We start from the raw sequence: 21943 nt of genomic DNA, 5'->3' as shown, positions 1-21943 counted from the left end.
CCGAAAAGGAGGGAAAATCGAGTTGACTCTTTTATAAAAAGAAATTGGAATTCTTATTTTATTTGAAATTTAAGATTTTTATTTCCGTTTATACATACATATATATATAAAAAACAAAATAATGTCCTGAATTAGGCATTCATGGAGACATAATTGATCCATTCCAGAAATTCGGAGACTTTGGTATAAACTGCCGGAAAGCCAGGAACGCCACATAGTTCATTACTAAAAGATGCTACGCCAGCCAATAGAAATCTGCCACGTTTCAAACATACCAGCGGTCCACCAGAGTCACCCTTCAAAATAAAACACAATTTCAATAAGATTATTGTTGCTGATGATGGTGATATTGTTATTATTGATGTTGTTTATTCACAAGAAGTCCTGATAGAGAAGGCTAACATTATTCTATTATTCAATGTAATTATGCTGAATGGCGAATCAGTTTTTCGAGGTGCATCGAGCTGTACCGATATATTGTAGGATAAATATAGTAATAATAGCAATAATACTTGGATGGAATTTTTAAACATTTAATGCATCGCTACGCACGTTTCCACAAATCGCACGTCTCTTAAGATCACAGTCCGTTTTCCTGGGATTATTACAGCAGTATCCGTGAACACCGGGTAAATCATCTTCATGGATTCATTTCTTCAGGCGATATATATTATATATATATATATATATAATATATATATATATGTATGTATGTATGTATGTATGTATGTATGTATGTATGTATGTATATGTGGGTGTTTGTGTGTACTTTTGTTTGTTCCCCCACCTACCGCTTGACAATATGTGTAGGTGTGTTTGCGTCCCCATAACATAGCGGTTCGGCAAAAGATCGATAGAATGAGTACCAGGATTAAGAAAAGAAAGTACTGGGGTCAATTCACTAGCGTAGCTAGAGTGTGTGCCGCCCTCCAAACCCCACAAAAAAAACGCATATTGTCTACAGCAATAGCCTACAACTGGATAAAAAGCGCCACCCCTTTAAAGGTACCGCCTGGGCTGGACCCCCCTATCCTCCCCCAGCTACGTTCGACTAAAAACTCAAGGCGGGTGTCCCAGCTTGGCCGTTATCTGACTGTAACATGTAAAAGAATGAAAAAAAAAAAACTATTTTTTTCCTCTGTCTTCCCTTCTCGGGATCTTTCCTTCTCCTTTGTTTCCGACGAAGAGCTCCGCTCGAAACGTTAAACCCTCCTTCCCTTCTTTCCTGAGCGTCAAATAATACTTTAATTGTTCCACGTCCTCGCGTTGCTGTGTTTTTTTCTGTGTTTTCTTGTTTGGATTAACTATATATATATATATATATATATATATATATATATAGAGAGAGAGAGAGAGAGAGAGAGAGACAGACAGACAGACAGAGAAACCGCACACATGCGCATACGTTTATATAAACTCTCAAACAGGCAAGTATGGCGAAGAGTTACTGAGGAGGGAAGGCTACTTTGCGTAATACAGTTCTCGACATATTTCACAAAAGATAGTATGTTTATGGTTGGAATGTCTTTTGATCACTGCCGTTGGTGCGACAAGGAAATTCTTTCAACATAGATAAAATAGAGTTATCTCTATTTATTATATGAGAGAATATTTTTGTTAGATATATATAATAAAGAGGGGGAAATTGAATGCGTTTCATTATTTCAGTGCGCGCGTGTGTGTGAGTGGGCGTATGTGTATGCGTCTTTGTGTCAGGGTGTGGGTATGAGTGTATGCATGAATGTATGTGTTCTTTGTGTCATGTGAGGAGTGCTTACTTGTGTGTGTGTGTGTGTGTGTGTGTGTGTGTGTGTGTGTGTGTGTTTGTGTAAAGTTACGTTCTTTGAATATAAAATATTTGGTATATAAAAAGTTTTTGTCAATATTAACAGTATACAACACTGAAGCGACATCAGCTCCAATATCAAATATGAAAAGACAGACAGCAATTTTTTCCTTTTTCTTTTTTTTTTTTTTTACTTTTTATAAATAATAGAAATGAAAAGAGAAGAAGTAGAGAGAGGGGAAGAGAAAAAGAAGTTATGATGGGAAAAAGACGAATTGGAAAATCAGTGTTGATTGAAAAAGACAAAGGAAGAAATTATTTAACAGACATGATTTCACGAATTTGGTAGGGGTGGATGGAATGTAGTCGATGAAATCAGTGTTTCTTGACTGGGTACAAACAAAATAGCTTTTATAAAGATGGAGGGAGAGAAATATACAAACAAGACGTACTGGGTGAGCGTGGGTGGGTGGGTGAAGGGATGTGTTAGAAAGAATTTAAGAAATAAAAGGTAAAGAGATAGCTTATTAGTGTGTGTGTGTGTGTGTGTGTGGTGTGGTGTGTGTGTGTGTGTGTGTGTGTTGTGTGTGTGTGTGTGTGTGTGTGTGTTTGTGTAAAGTTACGTTCTTTGAATATAAAATATTGGTATATAAAAAGTTTTTGTCAATATTAACAGTATACACACTGAAGCGACATCAGCTCCAATATCAAATATGAAAAGACAGACAGCAATTTTTTCCTTTTTCTTTTTTTTTTTTTTACTTTTTATAATAATAGAAATGAAAAGAGAGGAAGTAGAGAGAGGGGAAGAGAAAAAGAAGTTATGATGGGAAAAAGACGAATTGGAAAATCAGTGTTGATTGAAAAAGACAAAGGAAGAAATTATTTAACAGACATGATTTCACGAATTTGGTAGGGGTGGATGGAATGTAGTCGATGAAATCAGTGTTTCTTGACTGGGTACAAACAAAATAGCTTTTATAAAGATGGAGGGAGAGAAATATACAAACAAGACGTACTGGGTGAGCGTGGGTGGGTGGGTGAAGGGATGTGTTAGAAAGAATTTAAGAAATAAAAGGTAAAGAGATAGCTTATTAGTGTGTGTGTGTGTGTGTGTGTGTGTGTGGTGTGTGTGTGTGTGTGTGTGTGTGTGTGTGTGTGAGAGAGAGAGAGGAAATGAGAAAGAGAGCGAAATATTAATAAAATGGATAAACTAATTACAAAAATATATAAGCTCGGTTTGCAATAATGTTATTTTGGATTCAATCTTCTACAGTCGACCAATGCCTTGTGAGTAAATTTGGTAGACGGAAACTGTGAGGAAACCCGTTCTGTATATATATATATCCCACACACACATGCATACATACACACATACACACACACACACATTACATATATATATATGTATGTATGTATGTATGTATGTATGTATGTATGTATTATGTATATATATATATATTTATATATTGTGTGTGTATGTGTCTGTGTTTGCTCCCACAACCAGCACTTGGTCGGTGTTGGTTTGTTTACGCCCCCATAACTTACGGGTTCTGCAAGAGAGGCCGATAGAATGAGTATCATACTTCACAAGTACTTATGGGGTTAATTTTTTCGACTAAATCTTTCAAGGCAGTGCCCCAGCATGGCTGCAGTCCAATGACTGAAACAAAGACCATCAATATCAGATATGTGGTGGTATTCTTAATGAGAGTAGCTTTACATTAAGGTGTGCACACAAAGTATGACGTCAAGAGTTCGTATGTTTGACGAAATAAACACACATAGTATTTAGCTGCGCCTTGTGTCGTGTCATAATTTAACATGATGTTAGAAGAGGGACTGAATAATCGCCCGAATGGATCAGATAAGAAGCCCGAATGAGCTTAATCTCGAAAGCAATGTAGCCGAGAACTGGAAACGGTGGACACAAAGGTTTGAACTTTACCTTACGGCTAGCGGAATCGCAACTAAATCACAGAATGTAAAGTATGTTATTTTACTACTCGTGGCGGGAGAGGCTGCAGTTCAAGTGTACGTAACTCTTTTGAGTGGAGTGAGGAAATGGATAGCAAGAATTATGACAAAGTGAAGCAAAAGTTTCAGGAATACTGTGAACCTCTGACGATTGAGAGAGACACGCATTTTTCATACGATCTCAGAAACTAGGTGAGACAATTGATCAATATGTGACAGATTTAAAGAATAAATCTAGAACTTGTGAGTTTGGGACATTGAATGATGGGCTCATTAAAGACAGAACTGTTTGTGGAATTATTAGTAACAATCCCAGAATGTGGTTATGGAGAAAAGAATGATCTTGATTTGAAAAAAAAAACTGTACAGAAATCAGTGCACAACAATTGAAAGTTCTTAATGATGAGCAATCAACCAGATCTAAAGAAATCAATGCCATGATTGTCAATAGGGTCCAAGATGAAAGTATGAACCTCAAGATATAACAAAAGAATACCCTCTGTGTAAACAGTGTGGTTACAAACATGCTAAAGACAAGTGTCCAGCTGCAGGAAAAGTTTGCGACATCAGTAAAAAGTGATAAACATCATTTTGCCAGCATGTGTAAAACTAGAACACCATCTAGGCATGACAGACAAGACACTAGAGAGAGAAAAGAAAAATGTTCACACTGTTGACAATTCTGAAGAAACTGAAGAATTTGAAGAATTATTCATTGGACATATGACCACCGATGAAGATGATGAAGACTGGTATGAGATTCTATAAATCAACAAGAAACCAGTGTAAGTCAAACTAGATACAGGTACACAGGGCAATATTATTTCTAAATCAATGTTCGATAGTTTGAATTTGAAGAAAAATGAATTGTCAAAATCAAAAGTGAAACTTGTGTCATACTTTGTAGAAAAGTGATACTCGCTGGGACAGATAGAACTATCAGTATTAAGTGATATCAGTGGCACTTCGAATGAAGTACTTTTCCAAATTGTGGAGGAAAACCGCCCAAGTATACTGGGAAGAAAAACCTGTGAGAAACTGAAGTTGGTACAGCGAGTTCACAACACTCAGCTGAAATCAGTGATTCTGTGCCAGATAACAGAAATGATGTTCCAGCAAGTGCGAGAGACTACTGGAATATTCTAGATGAACAGACTGTTGTTGATGACCTCATCTTCAAAGCTGACAAAGTTGTAATTCCTGCAACACTACAAACAGAAATGTAGAACAGAGTTCATGATGCTCATTTCAAAGTGACAAAGGGCATACTCAGAGTCAAAGATGTTATCTTCTGGCTAGGAATGACTATACAAATTGAAGAATTTGTATTAAGATGTTCTGTGTGAAACGAGAACAGAAAGAGTAATCCGAAACAACCGTTGCAGAACCAAGAAATTCCTGATCGACCGTGGGCCAAAGTTAGAGTCGATTTGTTTGTGTACAAGAATAATGACCACCTAGTGCGTGTGGACTATTTCTCAAAGTACCCTGAAATTGTCTGACTTATCAAGTAAAATGACAATCATAGCATTGAAATCTGTCTTTGCCAGACACGGTGTCCCAGATGAGCTCATGACAGGTAACGGACCGTAGTTTACGAGTTCTGTAACTTTGGTCTTGAATGGAACTTCAAACATACAACATCAAGTCCGGCATACCCACAATAACATGGGCAAGCTGAGCGTACAGTTCAGACAGTAAAAAATCTGCCCAAGAAAACAGAAGCTAGTGGCCGAGATGTCTACTTAGCTCTACTTGAGTACAGAAATACCACCAGCTGAAATGCTAAAGACCAGGCACCGAAAGATTCGCTTACTTGTGTCCAACGCCTTGCTGAAACCTCAGGTACAAGACCAGAAACAGAGCTGAAAGCACGTCAAGAACAATAAAAGTATGCCTACAACAGAGGTAGTTGAAAGTTACTTCCCTTGATTCCTAGACAACAAGTCAAGATTCAAGAAAACCAGTCATGGAAGTATGGAGTTGTCAAGTCAAATCAGTTGATGAGGCACCAAGATCCTACAACATAACGATATCAGATGGAAGACAGTATCGATGAAATCACCGTCATCAGCGGTAGCTGCTGAGAATTCAACAACTCAGCCAAATCGAGAATGTGAAGAGACTATGAACTGTGAAACAGATGAATCTGAAACTACAGACACTATCTGTCATCGAGCTACAAGATCCGGATGAAAAATCAACATGCCGTAATGATAACAAGTTGAACTGTGTAAATTGCTAGAAAACATATTTCATTATACTTTCCATGTTTGAAGAAGTTAAAGAGATTATTCTTAATGCAAAAAATATTCATTTATGTACAGTTAAATTTAAAGATATATTCATAGACTTTGAAGAAAGTTGCTTTTTCAGAATGATAATGAATATATAACTGAAGTTCCAAATATTTCCAGAACTTAAACCTTGTGAGTATATTGACTACAATTATACCTCTTGCCATGTTTGCAAAGAAGGGAAATGTAATGAGAGTGACTTTACGTTAAGATGTGCACACAAAGTGTACCGTCACGAGTTTGTATGTCTGACGAAATAAACACACATAGTAATGGCTGCGTCCTGTGTCGTGTCATAATTTACAGTGTTGATCAATCTTCTTTGCTGATTTATATTTCAATGCCAAAGTGTAAAGAGACACTTATTATGTGAGAGAGAGAGGGAATATAGAGGGAAGAGGAAGAGTAAAGCAGTAACGGTTGTGGATGGAAAATGTCGAAATAGACATTAAAAAAGGGGAAAAAACGAAAAACTTACCCGACATGGACCAACATGGCCATCACCAACACATATATGGCTTTTATGCACATAAGCACTCCATTTGTGTTGACATTCGAGGAAACCTGTAATTCGAACTTGCACTTTATTCAGTACGTTTGGATTTCCTCTGCCTGTTAAATGAAGAAAAGATTTATTTGAGAAATATTTATTTCTTTACTGCCCACAAGAGGCTAAACATAGAGGGGACAAACAAGGACAGACAAACGGATTAAGTCGATTATATCGACCCCAATGCGTAACTAGTACTTATCTAATCGACCCCGAAAAGATGAAAGGCAAAGTCGGCCTCGGCGGAATTTGAACTCAGAACGTAGCATCAGACGAAATACCTATTTCTTTACTACCAACAAGGGGCTAAACACAGAGAGGACAAACAAGGACAGACAAACGGATTAAGTCGATTATATCGACCCCTAGTGCGTAACTGGTACTTATTTAAGTCGACCTCGGCGGAATTTGAACTCAGAACGTAACGGCAGACGAAATACGGCCACACATTTTGCCCGGCGTGCTAACGTTTCTGCCAGCTCGACGCCTTAATTTGAGAAATATATCACTTGTTAAGGCAGTGAGCTGGCAGAATCGTTAGCACGCCGAGCAAAATGCATAGCAGCATTTCGTCCGTCTCTGCATTCTGGTTTCAAATTCTGCAGAGGTCTACTTTGACTTTTATCCTTTCAGAGGCGATAAAATAAGTATCAGTTGAACACATGGGTCAATGTAATTGACTTACCCCTCCTCGAAATTGCTGGCGTTGTGCCAAAATTTGAAACCAATAGTTTGTCCCATGTTAAGGCAGCGAGCTGACAGAGCCGTTAGCACGCCAAACAAAATTCTTAGCACCATTTCGTCCGTCTTTACGTCCTGGGTTCAAATTCCGCCGAGGTCGACTTTGACTTTCATCCTTTCGGCGTCGATAAAATAAGTAACAGTTGAATCCCGGGAGGTGATGTTATTGACTTACCTCTCCCCGAAATTGCTGACGTTGTGCCAAAATTTAAAATCGTTATTTTGTCAAGTGTTGTTTGTTGTTCTGCTCCAGGTCAATCTTGATTGTACAGACATATGACCAAAAATACACAAGCTATCACCATCCCATCTTTTCTTTTTGTAAGAAATGCCTTGCATTTACATACTTAAACCTTTCGCTCGCAATAGCGCATAGTCTATCGTTGACTTTCCTACAGTGTTCTCGCCTTTGGGCTATTAGGCCGCTCCTTCACAATAGGCGGGTGTCACCATATGTTTCTCTGAGGGCATGCCTTCATTTCCCAGGCTTTTGACTTTGAATTGCCATAGCTGCTTCTGTAACTTCCCTTTTTTCTAGGTAGGAGTGTTGGCTCTAAACAAACCCATTTTTACCTCTGAGAAGAGGTGATCCGTATTAACGTGGCCGCTTTCCTTTGAGATATCCAATATGGGAGATCCTATCAGGAACTTGCACTCTGCTAGTTTAACTCTGTGCGTCATTAAGGCACACGAGCCGCTACACCACATCACAACAAGGACTAGACCCTGTCGTGGGTCCTAGATTTAAGTATTTATTAACCATTATATCGGATACTAATGTATGATTTCAAGAATATATAGTTACTATTTCAGACAGTTCTCTCTTTTGCCTCTTGTTTAAATTGTGTACAAAAGACCTGCATATTTTGTGGTTCGAATTCGGTCTCAGTACTTCATTTGATTTTAGCAACTCTAAAAATATAACAGATGTGACTCAATTAGGCTACAAAACATTTTGTCAGTTACCCAACAATTCTGCCAACTTACCACCTTACTTCTTTTATTTATCCTTTGACAACAACAACAATAATGATGATTTCGTTTATATGATACAAAGGCGATAAAGCGAGAATTACAAGGACAAATTACAAAAAAAGTATCGATTATGATAAAAAAAAATAGACAAGGAAAGTAAAAGTATATAAAAGAACAGATGCCCAGTAGTGGGGAGGCAACCACTAAAAGTTTATTTTCAAAAAATCTTTGCAAATACAGGAATATACCGATATTCACCCTGCTTTGTTCTCTGGTCTATAGGCGCATACTGAGCGTAAGTCCCGTCATTCTCACCTTTCAGCAAATTAACTTAAGAGCAGCAACTCAATTCCTGATGATGGCTTCGTTGAATAGGGAACTGTCTCTCTTCAATCTTTTTTATCTTTACTGTGGAATCTCTTTCGCCATGGTGACCAGACAGAAGTAAAATGCCTGTTCTTTTAGACCGAAAGAGGTGGAGCAATCGTTACCAGGGCCTGGGTTGATAACCGGCGACATTTGTTCAACATACCTCCGTAACTCACCAATGTTGGGACACAGACCCATTGCATGTAAAATTGTAATGTCTCCCTGCACGCCTTTCTGACCAGCCCAGCTGATGACGTTACCAACCCTATTGAATTTCTTCCGAACCATCAATATGTCCTAATAGCACTGCCAAGTCAGTGATTACTGGAAATTGTTCATAATTCTCGATGTGAAAGTGCTCCGAAATAGGCTGTTCAGTTGGTCTCCGTCGACTCCCAGTAACTTCCTTAGAACACCGTCGCACTTACCCTTCACTAACCCTCAATATATTACTTGTAGTTGTTTGTTTGTGCAGCGACATACACCCCGGAGTGGAATGAGATGGCTCCGACCAACGAGTTCACCATGTCCTTCACAAATGCTGACCATATCCGACGGTCGGCCCTAACATTCCAGCAGGCAAAGGAATGCTCCTGCCTGCGACCTAATCATCCATCTTGCAAATTCGACGAATGCCCCACCGAGAGAGCAAATGCGGGGGAAAGCGCGGACGCCGTAATCGTAGTTGTCATTTATTGTAAGCTATAGAGTTCACGTTCGAAGTTTTAGAGCCAGTACAAGTTCACATGTGGCCCCTGGTTACATGCACACACACTTTGGTATAGTGTGGTCCATAGCAGCTCATCTTGCTGTCGATTTTCGACCATCGCAAGGGATTCGCTGACCAAGTCACTGTTGATTATCGGTCAGACGTAGCCCGGGTTTGAAGCGGTTGATATACATGCTAGTTAACCCATAGCAGAGGCACTAACAGGTGCTACGACTCTGGGTCAGAGTAGACCTGGGAAAAATAGCGGCTAAGAGGTGGCTCCACACTCCTCCAAACCCAGTAACTCCCGTACCAAGGCCCACAACCGGATGCAGTTTAAAGTCTTACCTAGGACACGACCTATAGATAGCAAGGTTTGAGGTCCGTCCGTCTGCATTGCTCAACTAAAATTTGTTTCCTTTATGCAAAAAATTGCTGTTACACCCCAGGAAGACTATAATATATAATACAAGAGATAGCAACAAGTCTCACAGCGTTAACTAAACATTAATATTAATAAACACTTGATTGCACAAATTAATTAATTAATCAAACAATTTCCATGTAAGTATACATACATATTCACACCGGTTACTTTATCATAAATATCTATAATACTATCAACCATGTGTTAATTCCCCCTAAACTATGACATTTTTCTCCATTCATCGCCTCCAAGAAATTTTAACAAATTCGTGTCAGTCGTTGTATGCGAGAGTCTCTCTCTCCCTCTCTCTTTTACTTTCTCTTTCTCTCTCTGTCTCTTTTCTCTCTCTCTCTCTCTCACTCTCTCCCCCTTTTAATTTCTCTCTCTCTCTCCCCCTTTCCCTTTTCTTTCTCTGTCTCTCTCTGTCTCTCTCTCCCTTTCACTTTCTCTCTCTCTCCCTTTTAATTTCTCTCTCTCCCCCTTCCCCCCTCTCTCTCTCTCTTCCCTCTCTCTCTCTCTCTCTCTCTCTCTCTCTCTCTCTCTCTCTCTCCCCCTTTCCCCCTCTCTCTCTCTCTCTCTCTCTCTCCCTTTTAATTTCTCTCTCTCCCCTTTCCCCCTCTCTCTCTCTCTTCACTCTCTCACTCTCTCTCTCTCTCTCTCTCTCTCTCACTCACACACACACACACACACACATACACACTTCTGTGTGTGTGTGTAATGGCGAGCTGACAAAAAAATATCTAGTGCGTTGTCCCCTCCACATTTCAGGGCGATATAGTAGGTTGTGTCCGTCATGGTGGTTTGCCTGTCATAAGAAGCAACCGAACAGATGTTACAGTATAACAACATAGAAATAGCAAAACTGTTTTTTTACCTTCATCCGCAGAACATTTTACCCAGGATGCCTTTCAATGTCAATTCCCATCTCTTTCATTCCTCTTCTTCCTTGACCATATGACCATATCTTCAATTTTCAGTGTTTATTTTTCCTTTCCTTTTAACTCCAACCTTGTTACTTTCCTGTTTGACGGAATTCTTTCTCAATCCTCGCGATATTGTTGTTGTTGTTACTGTTGTTGTTGTTGCTGTTGTCGTTGTTGTTGTTGTTGCTGTTGTTGTTGTTGTGTTGTTGTTGTTAGCGACGGTGGTGATGGTGGTGTTCTGAAGACCCCCTCTCACTCCCATACTCTGTACTTTGATGTTTAATGAGGAATCCTGTGGAGTGCACTTCACTGTCCAGTTTGTACTTGTATATCACTTGTTGTTGTTGTTGTAGTTGTCCCAGTTCAACCTTGATCGAGAAGTCATATGGCACATAGCTTGTCGCTCGAACGACCGTAGCCCGACCCCAGAGATCTCTATTTTTAATCATAGCAAGTCACATTCAAGCAAGAGATCACCATACTGCTCATCCCACCATGCAATACAGTTATATAAAACTGCAGTGCAACAGCCAAGACATGTTGTACTCGCTCCAGTATCCATTGTATTGTTGCACGCTTCTTGTTGCCATTGGTGTTGCTGAAACACAAGTCGGCAGCTGGTCCAAAGACCTATGATCAAAAGCATTCCAATTGTGACCATCCATGCTATTTTTTTTAAGACACTGAAACAAATTATCCTTTCTTTAAGAGAGTAGAGTGAGACTGGGGTAAGATTTGACTTTTCTGGAGTCTGCGCGTGTATGAACATGAGTGTATGACTTGTGGGCGAAATTTTGAAGAAAAAATCCAAATGTTTTGTATTATGTTCTGCTGATGGCGCTGGTGTGGTTGTATGGTAAAAGCTTGCTTTCCAGCCTCATGATTCCGGGCTGAGTCCCATTGCGTGGCACCTTGGGAAAGTGTCTTCTACTACAGCTCGGGCCGATCAAAGTGGATTTGGTAGATGGAAACTGAAAAAAATCCGTCGTGTGTGTGTTTGTGTTTGTATGTGTGTGTGTGTGTGTGTGTGTTTGTGTGAGTGTCCCCCCCCTCCACCACTGCTTGACAACCGGTGTTGGTGTGTTTACATCTCGGTAAATTAACGTTTCAACAAAAGAGGCTGATAAGTAGCTCGCTTTCGGAAACAAGTAAGTACTAGGGTCGATTCATTCGACTAAAAACTTTTAAAGCGGTGCCCCAGCATGGCCGCAATCTAATGACTGAAACAAGTTAAAGATAAAAGATAGAACCATCTTCGATCTTTGGTAAAAAGTAACAACAGAGACTAGAAAACACTCACCTTGTGTATCGCCCCATCCAGTGACCCAGCATTCGTCTCGACCAGTGAACGAATTCGTTTTAGAAGGTAGGCAAACAGTTTTAATGTATTCAGACAGTTGAACTGGTGCTGTAAGTTCCATGAGCGCTATATCGTTCGGATAACTTCCTCCATGAACGTAGAAAGGATACTGGGATGATATAAGAGTTATTTTTGAATCGATTTTGAAAAAAAAGTTAGTTTTAGGATGAAGGAAACAAGGACAAGTCAAGTTATTATGGGATCAGTGATCGACGAATCGATTAAAAATTGGTTACACAAATCCTTTGTCTAAAATATGAGCTCTGGGCGTAAGTTATAAATTAGTGTCAACCAACAATTTGAAAGGGTCAGCTGAAGATTGACCGAATTGATGGAAATACAATTGAATTACCGTAAATCCTCGAGTATAATCCGCATTTTTTTCCCAAAATTTGAAGGTCAAAATCCCTAGTGCGTACTATATACGAGGTTAAAAATGAAAACTATTTTCTAAGCAATGTCCGAGTCTCGATTTGCTGTCCGGCAATGTTTATTCAGACGCATTTTGTGATGTCGGGCGCGAAAATACCTTAATCTAAGCCTGAAAGCAATGAACTCATAAAAGAATCATCCATAACTTGCAGTAAGCAACATTTATTAAACGTTATTACAGTTATTTCTTTATTTTCTGCAAATAAAATGCACAAAAAAGCTACACGTTTGCATTATGTTATATGTACAATAATAATAAAGGACGTTACCTTATACATTTTTACAAACCAAGGACGTTATATAGATCTCTTTGACTTAAGTTAGAGAAGGGGTGCGTATTATACACAAGGTTTAGGTTTTTCAGAGGTACAGCCCCCTGAAATTCCCCTGCGTATTATACTTAAGGGCGGACTATACTCGAGGATTTACGGTATATCCCGGAAATCGTTTCGATATTTCGTCTACGACCTACTAGTGGTCGTTGTATCTTCTGTTTTACCTTGTTTCAACCATTAGACGCGAAAGAATTTTAATCGAGTGAATCGGCACAAGTTTTTAAGTTTTCAAGGCTAATATTTATGTTATCGATCTCTTTGACTGAACCGCTAGTCTACGTAGACGTAAACACACCAACACCGGTTTTCAAGCAGAGGTGGGGGACAAACACAGTCACAAAGACACACACACACACATAGATATACAACACACACGCGCACACAAAGACACATGCATACTCACACACGCATGCACGCACGCACACACACACACACACACACACACATATATATATATATATATATAGAAATGCGATGAGCTTCTTTCACTTTCCGTCTCCCAAATCTATTCGCAAGATTTTGGTCGGCTCGAGGTTAAAGTAGAAGATATTTGCATAATGTGCCATGCAGTGTGACTGAACCCGGAACCATGTGATTGGGGGGGGGCAAAGATTTTGTAGCCAATACTTCAAATGGTAAAATTATTTCTTGAAATGAATCGGAGACTACATGAAAAAGCGTGTCTCGAAGAAACGAAGGAAATACTTGGGCCAACGAACGACACACACTACGTGGCCGGCCGACTTATAATCATCCAAACATCTCAAAAACTGATATATTTGTACAGGATAAAGAAGACCCGAGCATAGTATGATAGGAAAGAAGACGAGATGGTCACACTTTTAATGGCGGCTGAATAATACTGGCTTGACTGACGGGAACGCGGAAATATGCAAGTGGATAAAATCCGAAAGTGACAAATATAAATTTAATAAATTGAAATATGAATGGAAAAATATGATTTACCACTACAATTTTCGAAACTTTTCTGAATCGTACACTGAATGCGTCTTTATAGAGTTCTGTAACACCAAGAGCAATCTGAAGATGGTAGGGATTTTGCCTGAAAAGAAAAGAAATTCGTAAAATATACAAAGGAGTCGGTACACGGAAGAGAGACTTTAATAATACTCAAATTGGAAAAACGAAAGACCAACACGTTCTGAATTTAAAAGCTTACACACACAACTTTATGCGAAGATGAGTGACGACAAACACAAACACACACACACACATATATATGTATATATACGACGGGCTTTCTTTCAGTTTCCGACTATCAAATCCACTCACAAGGCTTTGGTCGGCCCGAGGCTATAGTAGAAAACACTTGCCCAAGGTGCCACACAGTAGGACTGAACCTGGAATCATGTGGTTGGTAAGCAAGCTACTTACCACTCAGCCACTCCTGCGCCTATGATATATATTTTCATTTCCTGTGTTTATTCGTTATAAGTACATACAAATATATTCTTTATTTGTTTCAATCATTTGACTGCGGCCATGTTGAAGCACCGCCTTTAGTCGAACAAATCGATCCCAGGATTTATTCTTTGTAAGCCTAGTACTTATTCTATCGGTGTCTTTTGCCGAACCGCTGAGTTACGGAGACGTAAACACGCTAACATTGGTTGTCAAGCGATGTTGGGCACTAACACATCACAGACACGCGCACACACACACTTATATATATACGACGGGCTTCTTTTCAGTTTCCGTCTACCAAATCCACTCACAAAGCTTTGGTCGGCCCAAGGCTATAGTAGAAAACACTTGCCCAAGGTGCCACGCAGTGGGACTGAACCCGGAACCATGTAATTGTAAGCAAGCTACTTACCACACAGCCACTCCTGCGCCGATATGTATATACATATTTTATATATACAGAAGTTCCACCTCAAATTCGTTGTCCTAAGCCTCAGTTACAATATCTTCATTTTCGGTTACTTGGTAGTTTATCTCGATTTTGTCATTGTCAACTTAAACGTCATCATTGTAGGATGGGGCAAATCGTTTTTTTATGACCAAACATTGACATCTGTGATTACTTGTCGCAAAATTATAAACTAATGTAAACATTAAAACGTTTTGTAAAGGATCACAAGTTTAGTATAAAAATCGTCGTATTTTAGATAAACATATTTAATACATTAGATGTACATAAAACTATTTGTATCATACATATAATACACGGCAAATGCAAAAATTTGTAACTCACAGTTTAACCTTCTGTGGGGGGTTTTTCTGTTTATTTTTTGGGGCTTATTTTTTTTACTTTTTAAGGAGTACTTAGATTTTACTAGAAATGTTGCCGAGTCAACTTGTTCAATTGACTTACTCAAAGCTTTTACGTACTCATGCAAAATGCATTATATTTTCCTGCCTTTAGTAAAATAAACGCGAAAATAAAAGTGGCTATTATTAATGAAACTTTGGTGCTGGTAAGTAACAGTCTTCTTTTTCTTTTTCTATTATATTACCACCTTTTAGGATATGTCATTTCCATAATGATGAAAGCACCTGTAAAATTCCACCAAATCCAATCTTCTGTTTAAAGTTGCAAAAGGCTGTAACTTCTCTGAGAGACAAAGATTACACCTTCTCGAACCACTAACGCAAGGAAATGTGTGTTCTTTAATGAACCAGTTGATTTAATAATTGTAAATATTATCATTGTTTTTCTTCATGAAGTGGTGATATATATATATATATATATATCGCGCGAGCACACACACACACACACACACACACACACGTTAATTAATGTCCGGGTTCAAATTCTGTCAATCAGCTTCGACGTTGTAATTTATCTGCAGGAAATATTTACTATATTTAGTTCAATAGACTGCACGTGTGTGTGTTTGTATTTACACACACACACACACACACACACACATACATACATACATATATTAAATGTCGCATTATATCCCTTCGGCAACATCTTTTAACCACAAAGCGTCGAAGTGCATCCCTTGACCAAGTTTGCATACATGAAGCTGCTAACACAAAACTAGGAAGGCAGCCCCTTGAGCAACACTTTTCGTCTGATAACCTAGAAATCGCACGACTCTACCGCAACATTTCATCAGATGAAAGGATGATCCTGTATGAGAAGACGACTATGCATGGCTATGTTAGTAGAAAGCTCCGAGATAATAGTAACATCGATCATTAAAGCATTTTATCATGGACCAATGCCTGGATTACTATCTCCCACTTTGAAGGGTATGCGTTTGCAATCCAAGAACAGGAAATATCAACCAAGTACTTGATGCACAAAAGGGATAGAAATGCAGGAAAAGCCGTAAAATGTGACAACTGATGCAGACTTTGTGGAGTTCACACTGAAGATATCAGCCACGTCATAAGCAGTTGTCCGAAAATGTCATCACGATATTATCTATCGATGAGACATGACGTTGTAGCTAGGACACTCTATAACGAAATCCGTCGAAAGGATAATTCCGACGACAAAGAAATAAAACCCCACGATATGGTAGAAGCGATAGCCACTCATAATGGAAAGGAATACTAATGGAATGTACCAGTGAAAACTTCAATAAAATGTGAGCACAACAGACCTGATATAATGATTTGGGATAGAGAAGAGAAACTGTGGAAATCAGCTGCCCAGCGTTATGTTAACATAAAACTGAAGATCAGTGAAAAAGAGACCATCTATGCTTAACTACTGAGAAATCTACAGTTACTCTATCCAAATTAGAAGTTCAGGTTTATACCTGTAATTATTGGGGCTCTGGGATATGTAACACACTACCTAAATATCAATCTGGGAAATTAAGCTTCTGAAAACCAGAAAGGAGAAAGCTAATTCGAAGGCTACAGATCCAATCCATCACTGGAACTGTAAAAATCTGTAAAACTTACCAGAGGTTTATCGGTTGAATACATATGAGCATGTCTAGATATGTAACTCTATACATGAGAATACATTCATAAAACATACAACTCTGCACATACATACATACATACATACATACATACATACATACATGCATACATGCATACATGCATACATACATACATATACATACATACATACATACATACATACATACATACATACATACACACACACATACATACATACATACATACATACATACATACATGCATGCATGCATGCATACATACATACATACATACATACATACATACATACATACATACATACATACATACATACATACATACATACATACATACATACATACATACATATATACATGAAGACTACAGATCCAATCCATCACTAGACCTGTTAAAATCTGTAAATCAAGGTTAGAAACCGGTTCTTTCTCTATTGGCAAGAAATCTTGAAATAAACTGAATAATAACATACACTCACACACACAGAATAATATTCTGTGAGAAAAAAGAAATGGCAAGCACGGATCGTGTAAAGGATTTCATAAAATGTTAACATAAAAGCAATAAGGAAGAATTTTGTCTGTCTCCTACGACGCTCACTCTTTCACTGGTTAAATAGGTTAGACAAACAGTACGATGGGTTGATGCCATGGAGTTTAGATAAACGAATAGATCGAGATAAAATGTTTAATCTAAGCTGGCCTTTAAAAACATAATCCATTCAAACGATAAAATGCTAAAGGTCTCACGATAGGTGCTAACACCATGCCAGGAGATATCCTAGCGCACAACCACCACCACCACCACCGCCATTGCAAGTCACCGAATCATTAAAAGCAACATCCACTGATGTGGAACAACTTTTTAGACTTTTAGTGAAAACAGATAACTCTAGTTGCTAATAACGACGATCCAGTTACTTGTATAAAATAACACTTGGATATTCTTTTATATTAAATATATCACGCTATCCAACTCGTGGTTTATCGTTTGTCTTTCACTTGGTTCAGTCATTAGACTGCGGCCATGCTAGGGTACGACCTTGAGGAAATTTAGTCAAACGAATCGATCCCAGTACTTATTTTTATAAGCTTGGTCCTATATCTGTTGGTCTCTTTTGCTGAATCGCTAAGTTACAGTGACTTAAACGCATCAACACCGGTTGTCAAGCAGTAGTGGGACAAAAACACACACACACATACAGCCACCTGCACACACACATACACACGCTTGTGCGCACAAACAAACTCACACACATATGTATGTATGTATGTATGTACGTATGTATGTATGTATGTATGTATGTATGTATGTATGTATGAATGAATATATGTATGTATGTATGTATGTGTGTATGTATGTATGTATGTATGTATGTGTGTATGTATGTATGTATGTATGCATGTATGTGTGTATGTGTGTATGTGTGTATGTATGTATGTATGTATGTATGTATGTATGTATGTATGTATGTATGTATGCATGTATGTATATGACGAGCTTCTTTCAGTTCCCGTCTACGAAATCTACTCACAAGGCTTTGGTCGGCTCGAGGCTATTGTAGAAGACATTCATCTAAGGTGCCATGCAATGAGACTGAACCCGGGACCATGTTGTAGGGAAGCAAACTTCTTACCACACAGCCACGACTGTTTATTAACAGACTTCATTTTTCAGTCATTTCAAATCTTCCCCATGGACAAATTTTGTAGGCGCAGGAATGGCTATGTAATTAAGAAGCACGCTTTGTAACAGTGTAGTTTTGGGTCAGTCCCATTGTGCGGCACCAATTAGCATTTACAATGTAAAAACCTACCCAAATACGCAATGAGCCGCTGTTATGATCCATTCTTTATTGATAAGAGTTCCTCCACAAATATGTTTCCCATCTTTTAATATAGACACTTGCCATGGCCATTCGCCTGGAAGAGATTCTTGTCCTCCAACAACCAAAGATCTGGCAACCACACCACACTGTGCTGAAAATATATCATTATACGAATGGAAATATTTATTTCAAATTTTGTATTGAGGGAGGGGCTAAGTCGATTTCGTCGACCCCAGTGTACAACTGGTACTTATTTTAACAAACCCTCAAAAGGTTGAAAGGTAACGTCAACCTCGACAGAAACTGAACTCAGAACATAAAGAAGGACGAAATGCAGCTAAGTATTTTGCCCGGCGTGCTAGTATCTGCCGGCGTCCCGCTCTATACGAACGGAAATATTGATAAATTGTGAATTGTTTCAAAGAGAAATATTGGCGGAAACTGGAAATACATATCGTTATAGTTACAGGTTACACAAAAATATTTGTTATCATTTGAATTTTTTTTTCACTGGGACCACAAAATTCCATCCTGAAATAAGGGATAATGGTAGTTACTGAGTATGAACATTCAACATTCAAAGTATGATTAGATATACTGTAAAAGAAAAAAAAAACATGTTTAATGTTTGTAGTTCTGTACAGTCATAGTTATGATGTTCGTGTGCACTTGAATTTAGAAAGACAATACACTGTATTGGATTGTCCGGAAAGTTCGTGCCGATTTTTAAAGGAAAGAAAAAAGTCAATAAATACTTGCCATTACATTTTTAATCAACCAAATATGAACCATTTTGTTGCACAATGCGTCTCCATCTTTCCTTTAACTTGAAAATACTCTCTTCCCAGAATTGGGGTGGTTTCATGGCAATGAATTCATCAAGGTATCCTTTTACGTCATCCAAGGAATTGAAATTTTTACCATTAAGACTATTTTGCAGAGACCTGAATAAGTGGAAATCCGAAGGAGCAACATTTGGTGAATATGGAGGGTGGGGTAACACATACCAGCCGAGCTGCAGCAATTTTTGTCTGGTTCCCAAAGCATCAAGTGCCGAAAATGAAATTTCTTACCTTCCATTTTAAAGGGTTACAAAATTAACACAGGTTATAGGAACATAAACCTTCTTCCAAGAAAAGATAGCTGAAGCTGTGCTCTAAATGGAAGTGTAGTCAAATCCTATTTTATGGACTCAACCATGTTCTAAAGTAAGTCGAAATGTAAGCTACTATAAATCGGCACGAACTTTCCGGACAACCCAATACAAACTATCTCGAGATAAGTCGATTTATTTATGTCCCCACATAGCGTCTCAGAAATATACCGATAAAATAAGTACCACACTTAAAAAGACGTAAGTTCTGAGGTCGATCTGTTCGACCAAAACTCTTCAAGGTGATGCCCCAACAAGGCCGCAGTTCAATGACTGAAACAAGTAAAAGTTGAAAGATAACTACAGATGTATTGTGGTTGCATTACATATATAAAGTAGATAAAAACGAGACTTGAGTTTCGGGTCTCGTTTCATAGATTTGTATTCTATTCAGGAATGTTGAGGTATGTTTCCAGTTTTTATTGCTTTAATCTAGAGGAAAGTTGTGTTTCCAAAGCCATTGTAAAACTTCCGAAACAGGTAAGTTTGGTACGGTTAATTCTGTTCTTGAACAGTCGCAAGTTAATTGCTCAACGGGGAAAAACACATGGACAGAAAGGAATTTCCAAAGGGATGGCATTTTAGGAAGGAAAGACTGGAGGCAGTGTTTAGTGCGAGCAACATGAGACAGGATATGAGTGACGAGGAAAGTAGAGAGAGGATGTAGAATGGAGAGGGAGACAGAAAGAGAAGTGGTAGAAGGGGAGAGAGAGACAGAGAGAAAGAGAGAGAGTTGGAAGGGTTGGACTGAGCTGAGTATAGATGGCATGAAACCAACTAACTCCAAGGAGCACTGGCCCTTATAGTAGCGACAGAAAACACAGAAAGAGGAGACACTGCATCTGTTAGAAGTTAGAGTATATTGTGAGCAATTGTCATATCAGTTACTCTAGGCTTACTTAGAATGCGGTCTTGAACGTCTGTATACTGTCAGCAGGCCGTCCCACTAAGGAATTATCTTCTGGTCCTAGAGAAGACGGCAAGCTAGTCTCGGGTCTCTGTGATGCAGTTTTTGCTAAACTGAGACTGTTCATTTACCAGAAGAGATCCCCGATAATAAGGGATAATAATAAGAAAGTACCGAAAATTCAATACAATACGCCACTGATCCTAATATCGGTTGGAGAAAGTATATAATTGGCTGTAAATATAAAGTCCTTGCTTTTAATCTGTCCAGGAGTGTTGAGTTGTGTTCATAAGTTTCCATAAGTAATATTTTAAATCTTTAGTGATTCCGAGATCGAATCGCAATATCAATACTAATTTGCTTCTAATTATTACTATAAACGATTTGAATGGTCTCGGGTGGGGAAGCCATGAGCATCACAATTTCAATTTGGCACCCAGAGAGGGAAATATATACCGTATTTACTCGTGAGTAAATCGCACTTGTGTATAAGTCGCACCCCTAATTTAATGTTAACTTTTGGTACAAAATATTTTACCCTTCATAGTTTTCGCTTCACTCCTGAATATAATCGCACCCTAGATTTTCATTTAAAATCGAGTATAAAATAACGGGAACTCCACACGAGTAGATGCGGCTAATAAAAAAAATATTGACATTTGGTAAGATCGAGGTTTCAAATTCTTAAGTGCACATTTTCACTGATTTATACTTACCTGGTCTCTCTGTTCTGCCAAATGTACCATTTCCTGAATTCAACGCTGTCGTATTGAAGATACATACTTTCCAGGCGTCGGAGAAAACTGTACCGTTTTTGCAATGGAAGTAGCCATAGAATCTTCCTCGATAGCATATACCAAATTGATTCTTATTATATGGGTGGGTGAAGTAAGAATATAGACAATTAGAACAAGGCGACTGTAAAAAACATTCACTGGGGACGGCATTGAAAAGCTGTTTATCGTTTGTAGAATTCACGTTGAAATGTAAGTGAAAGAAACTTATAAAAGACAGCAACCTTGCAGAGAAGTGCATTATGTCAGTTTTGCCCTGTTTGGCTTTATATATATATATATATATATATATATATATATATATATTATATATATATATATTATATATATATATATGTATGTATGTATAAATGTATGTATGTATTTATATATATATATGTATAAATGTATGTATGTGTTTATATATATATATGTGTGTGTATATATATATATATGAATATGTATATATATGCGTGTGTGTGTGTTTGTGTATCATTTTGTGTGGTA

At 38.3% G+C, this 21943-nt stretch overlaps 1 protein-coding gene across 1 annotated transcript in view; it reads right to left on the bottom strand.

Moving 5' to 3' along the window:
• The window catches only part of LOC115217699 (transmembrane protease serine 9-like), a 41420-nt gene extending 19713 nt beyond the window's left edge, over positions 1–21707 (bottom strand). Inside the window, exons 1-6 of the mRNA XM_036506999.1 lie at positions 21380–21707; positions 18592–18754; positions 13848–13944; positions 12055–12223; positions 6539–6672; positions 135–296 (exon numbers count right to left, since the gene is read on the bottom strand). Coding sequence (XP_036362892.1) covers positions 135–296; positions 6539–6672; positions 12055–12223; positions 13848–13944; positions 18592–18754; positions 21380–21698 — 1044 coding nt within the window. The 5' untranslated portion in view covers positions 21699–21707. The remainder of the gene's footprint in view (positions 1–134; positions 297–6538; positions 6673–12054; positions 12224–13847; positions 13945–18591; positions 18755–21379) is intronic.
• Positions 21708–21943: the final 236 nt, after the last annotated feature.

Source organism: Octopus sinensis, linkage group LG11 (assembly GCF_006345805.1).
Source record: "Octopus sinensis linkage group LG11, ASM634580v1, whole genome shotgun sequence".
Taxonomy (NCBI): domain Eukaryota; kingdom Metazoa; phylum Mollusca; class Cephalopoda; order Octopoda; family Octopodidae; genus Octopus; species Octopus sinensis.
This window is presented reverse-complemented; position numbering and strand designations above follow the sequence as displayed.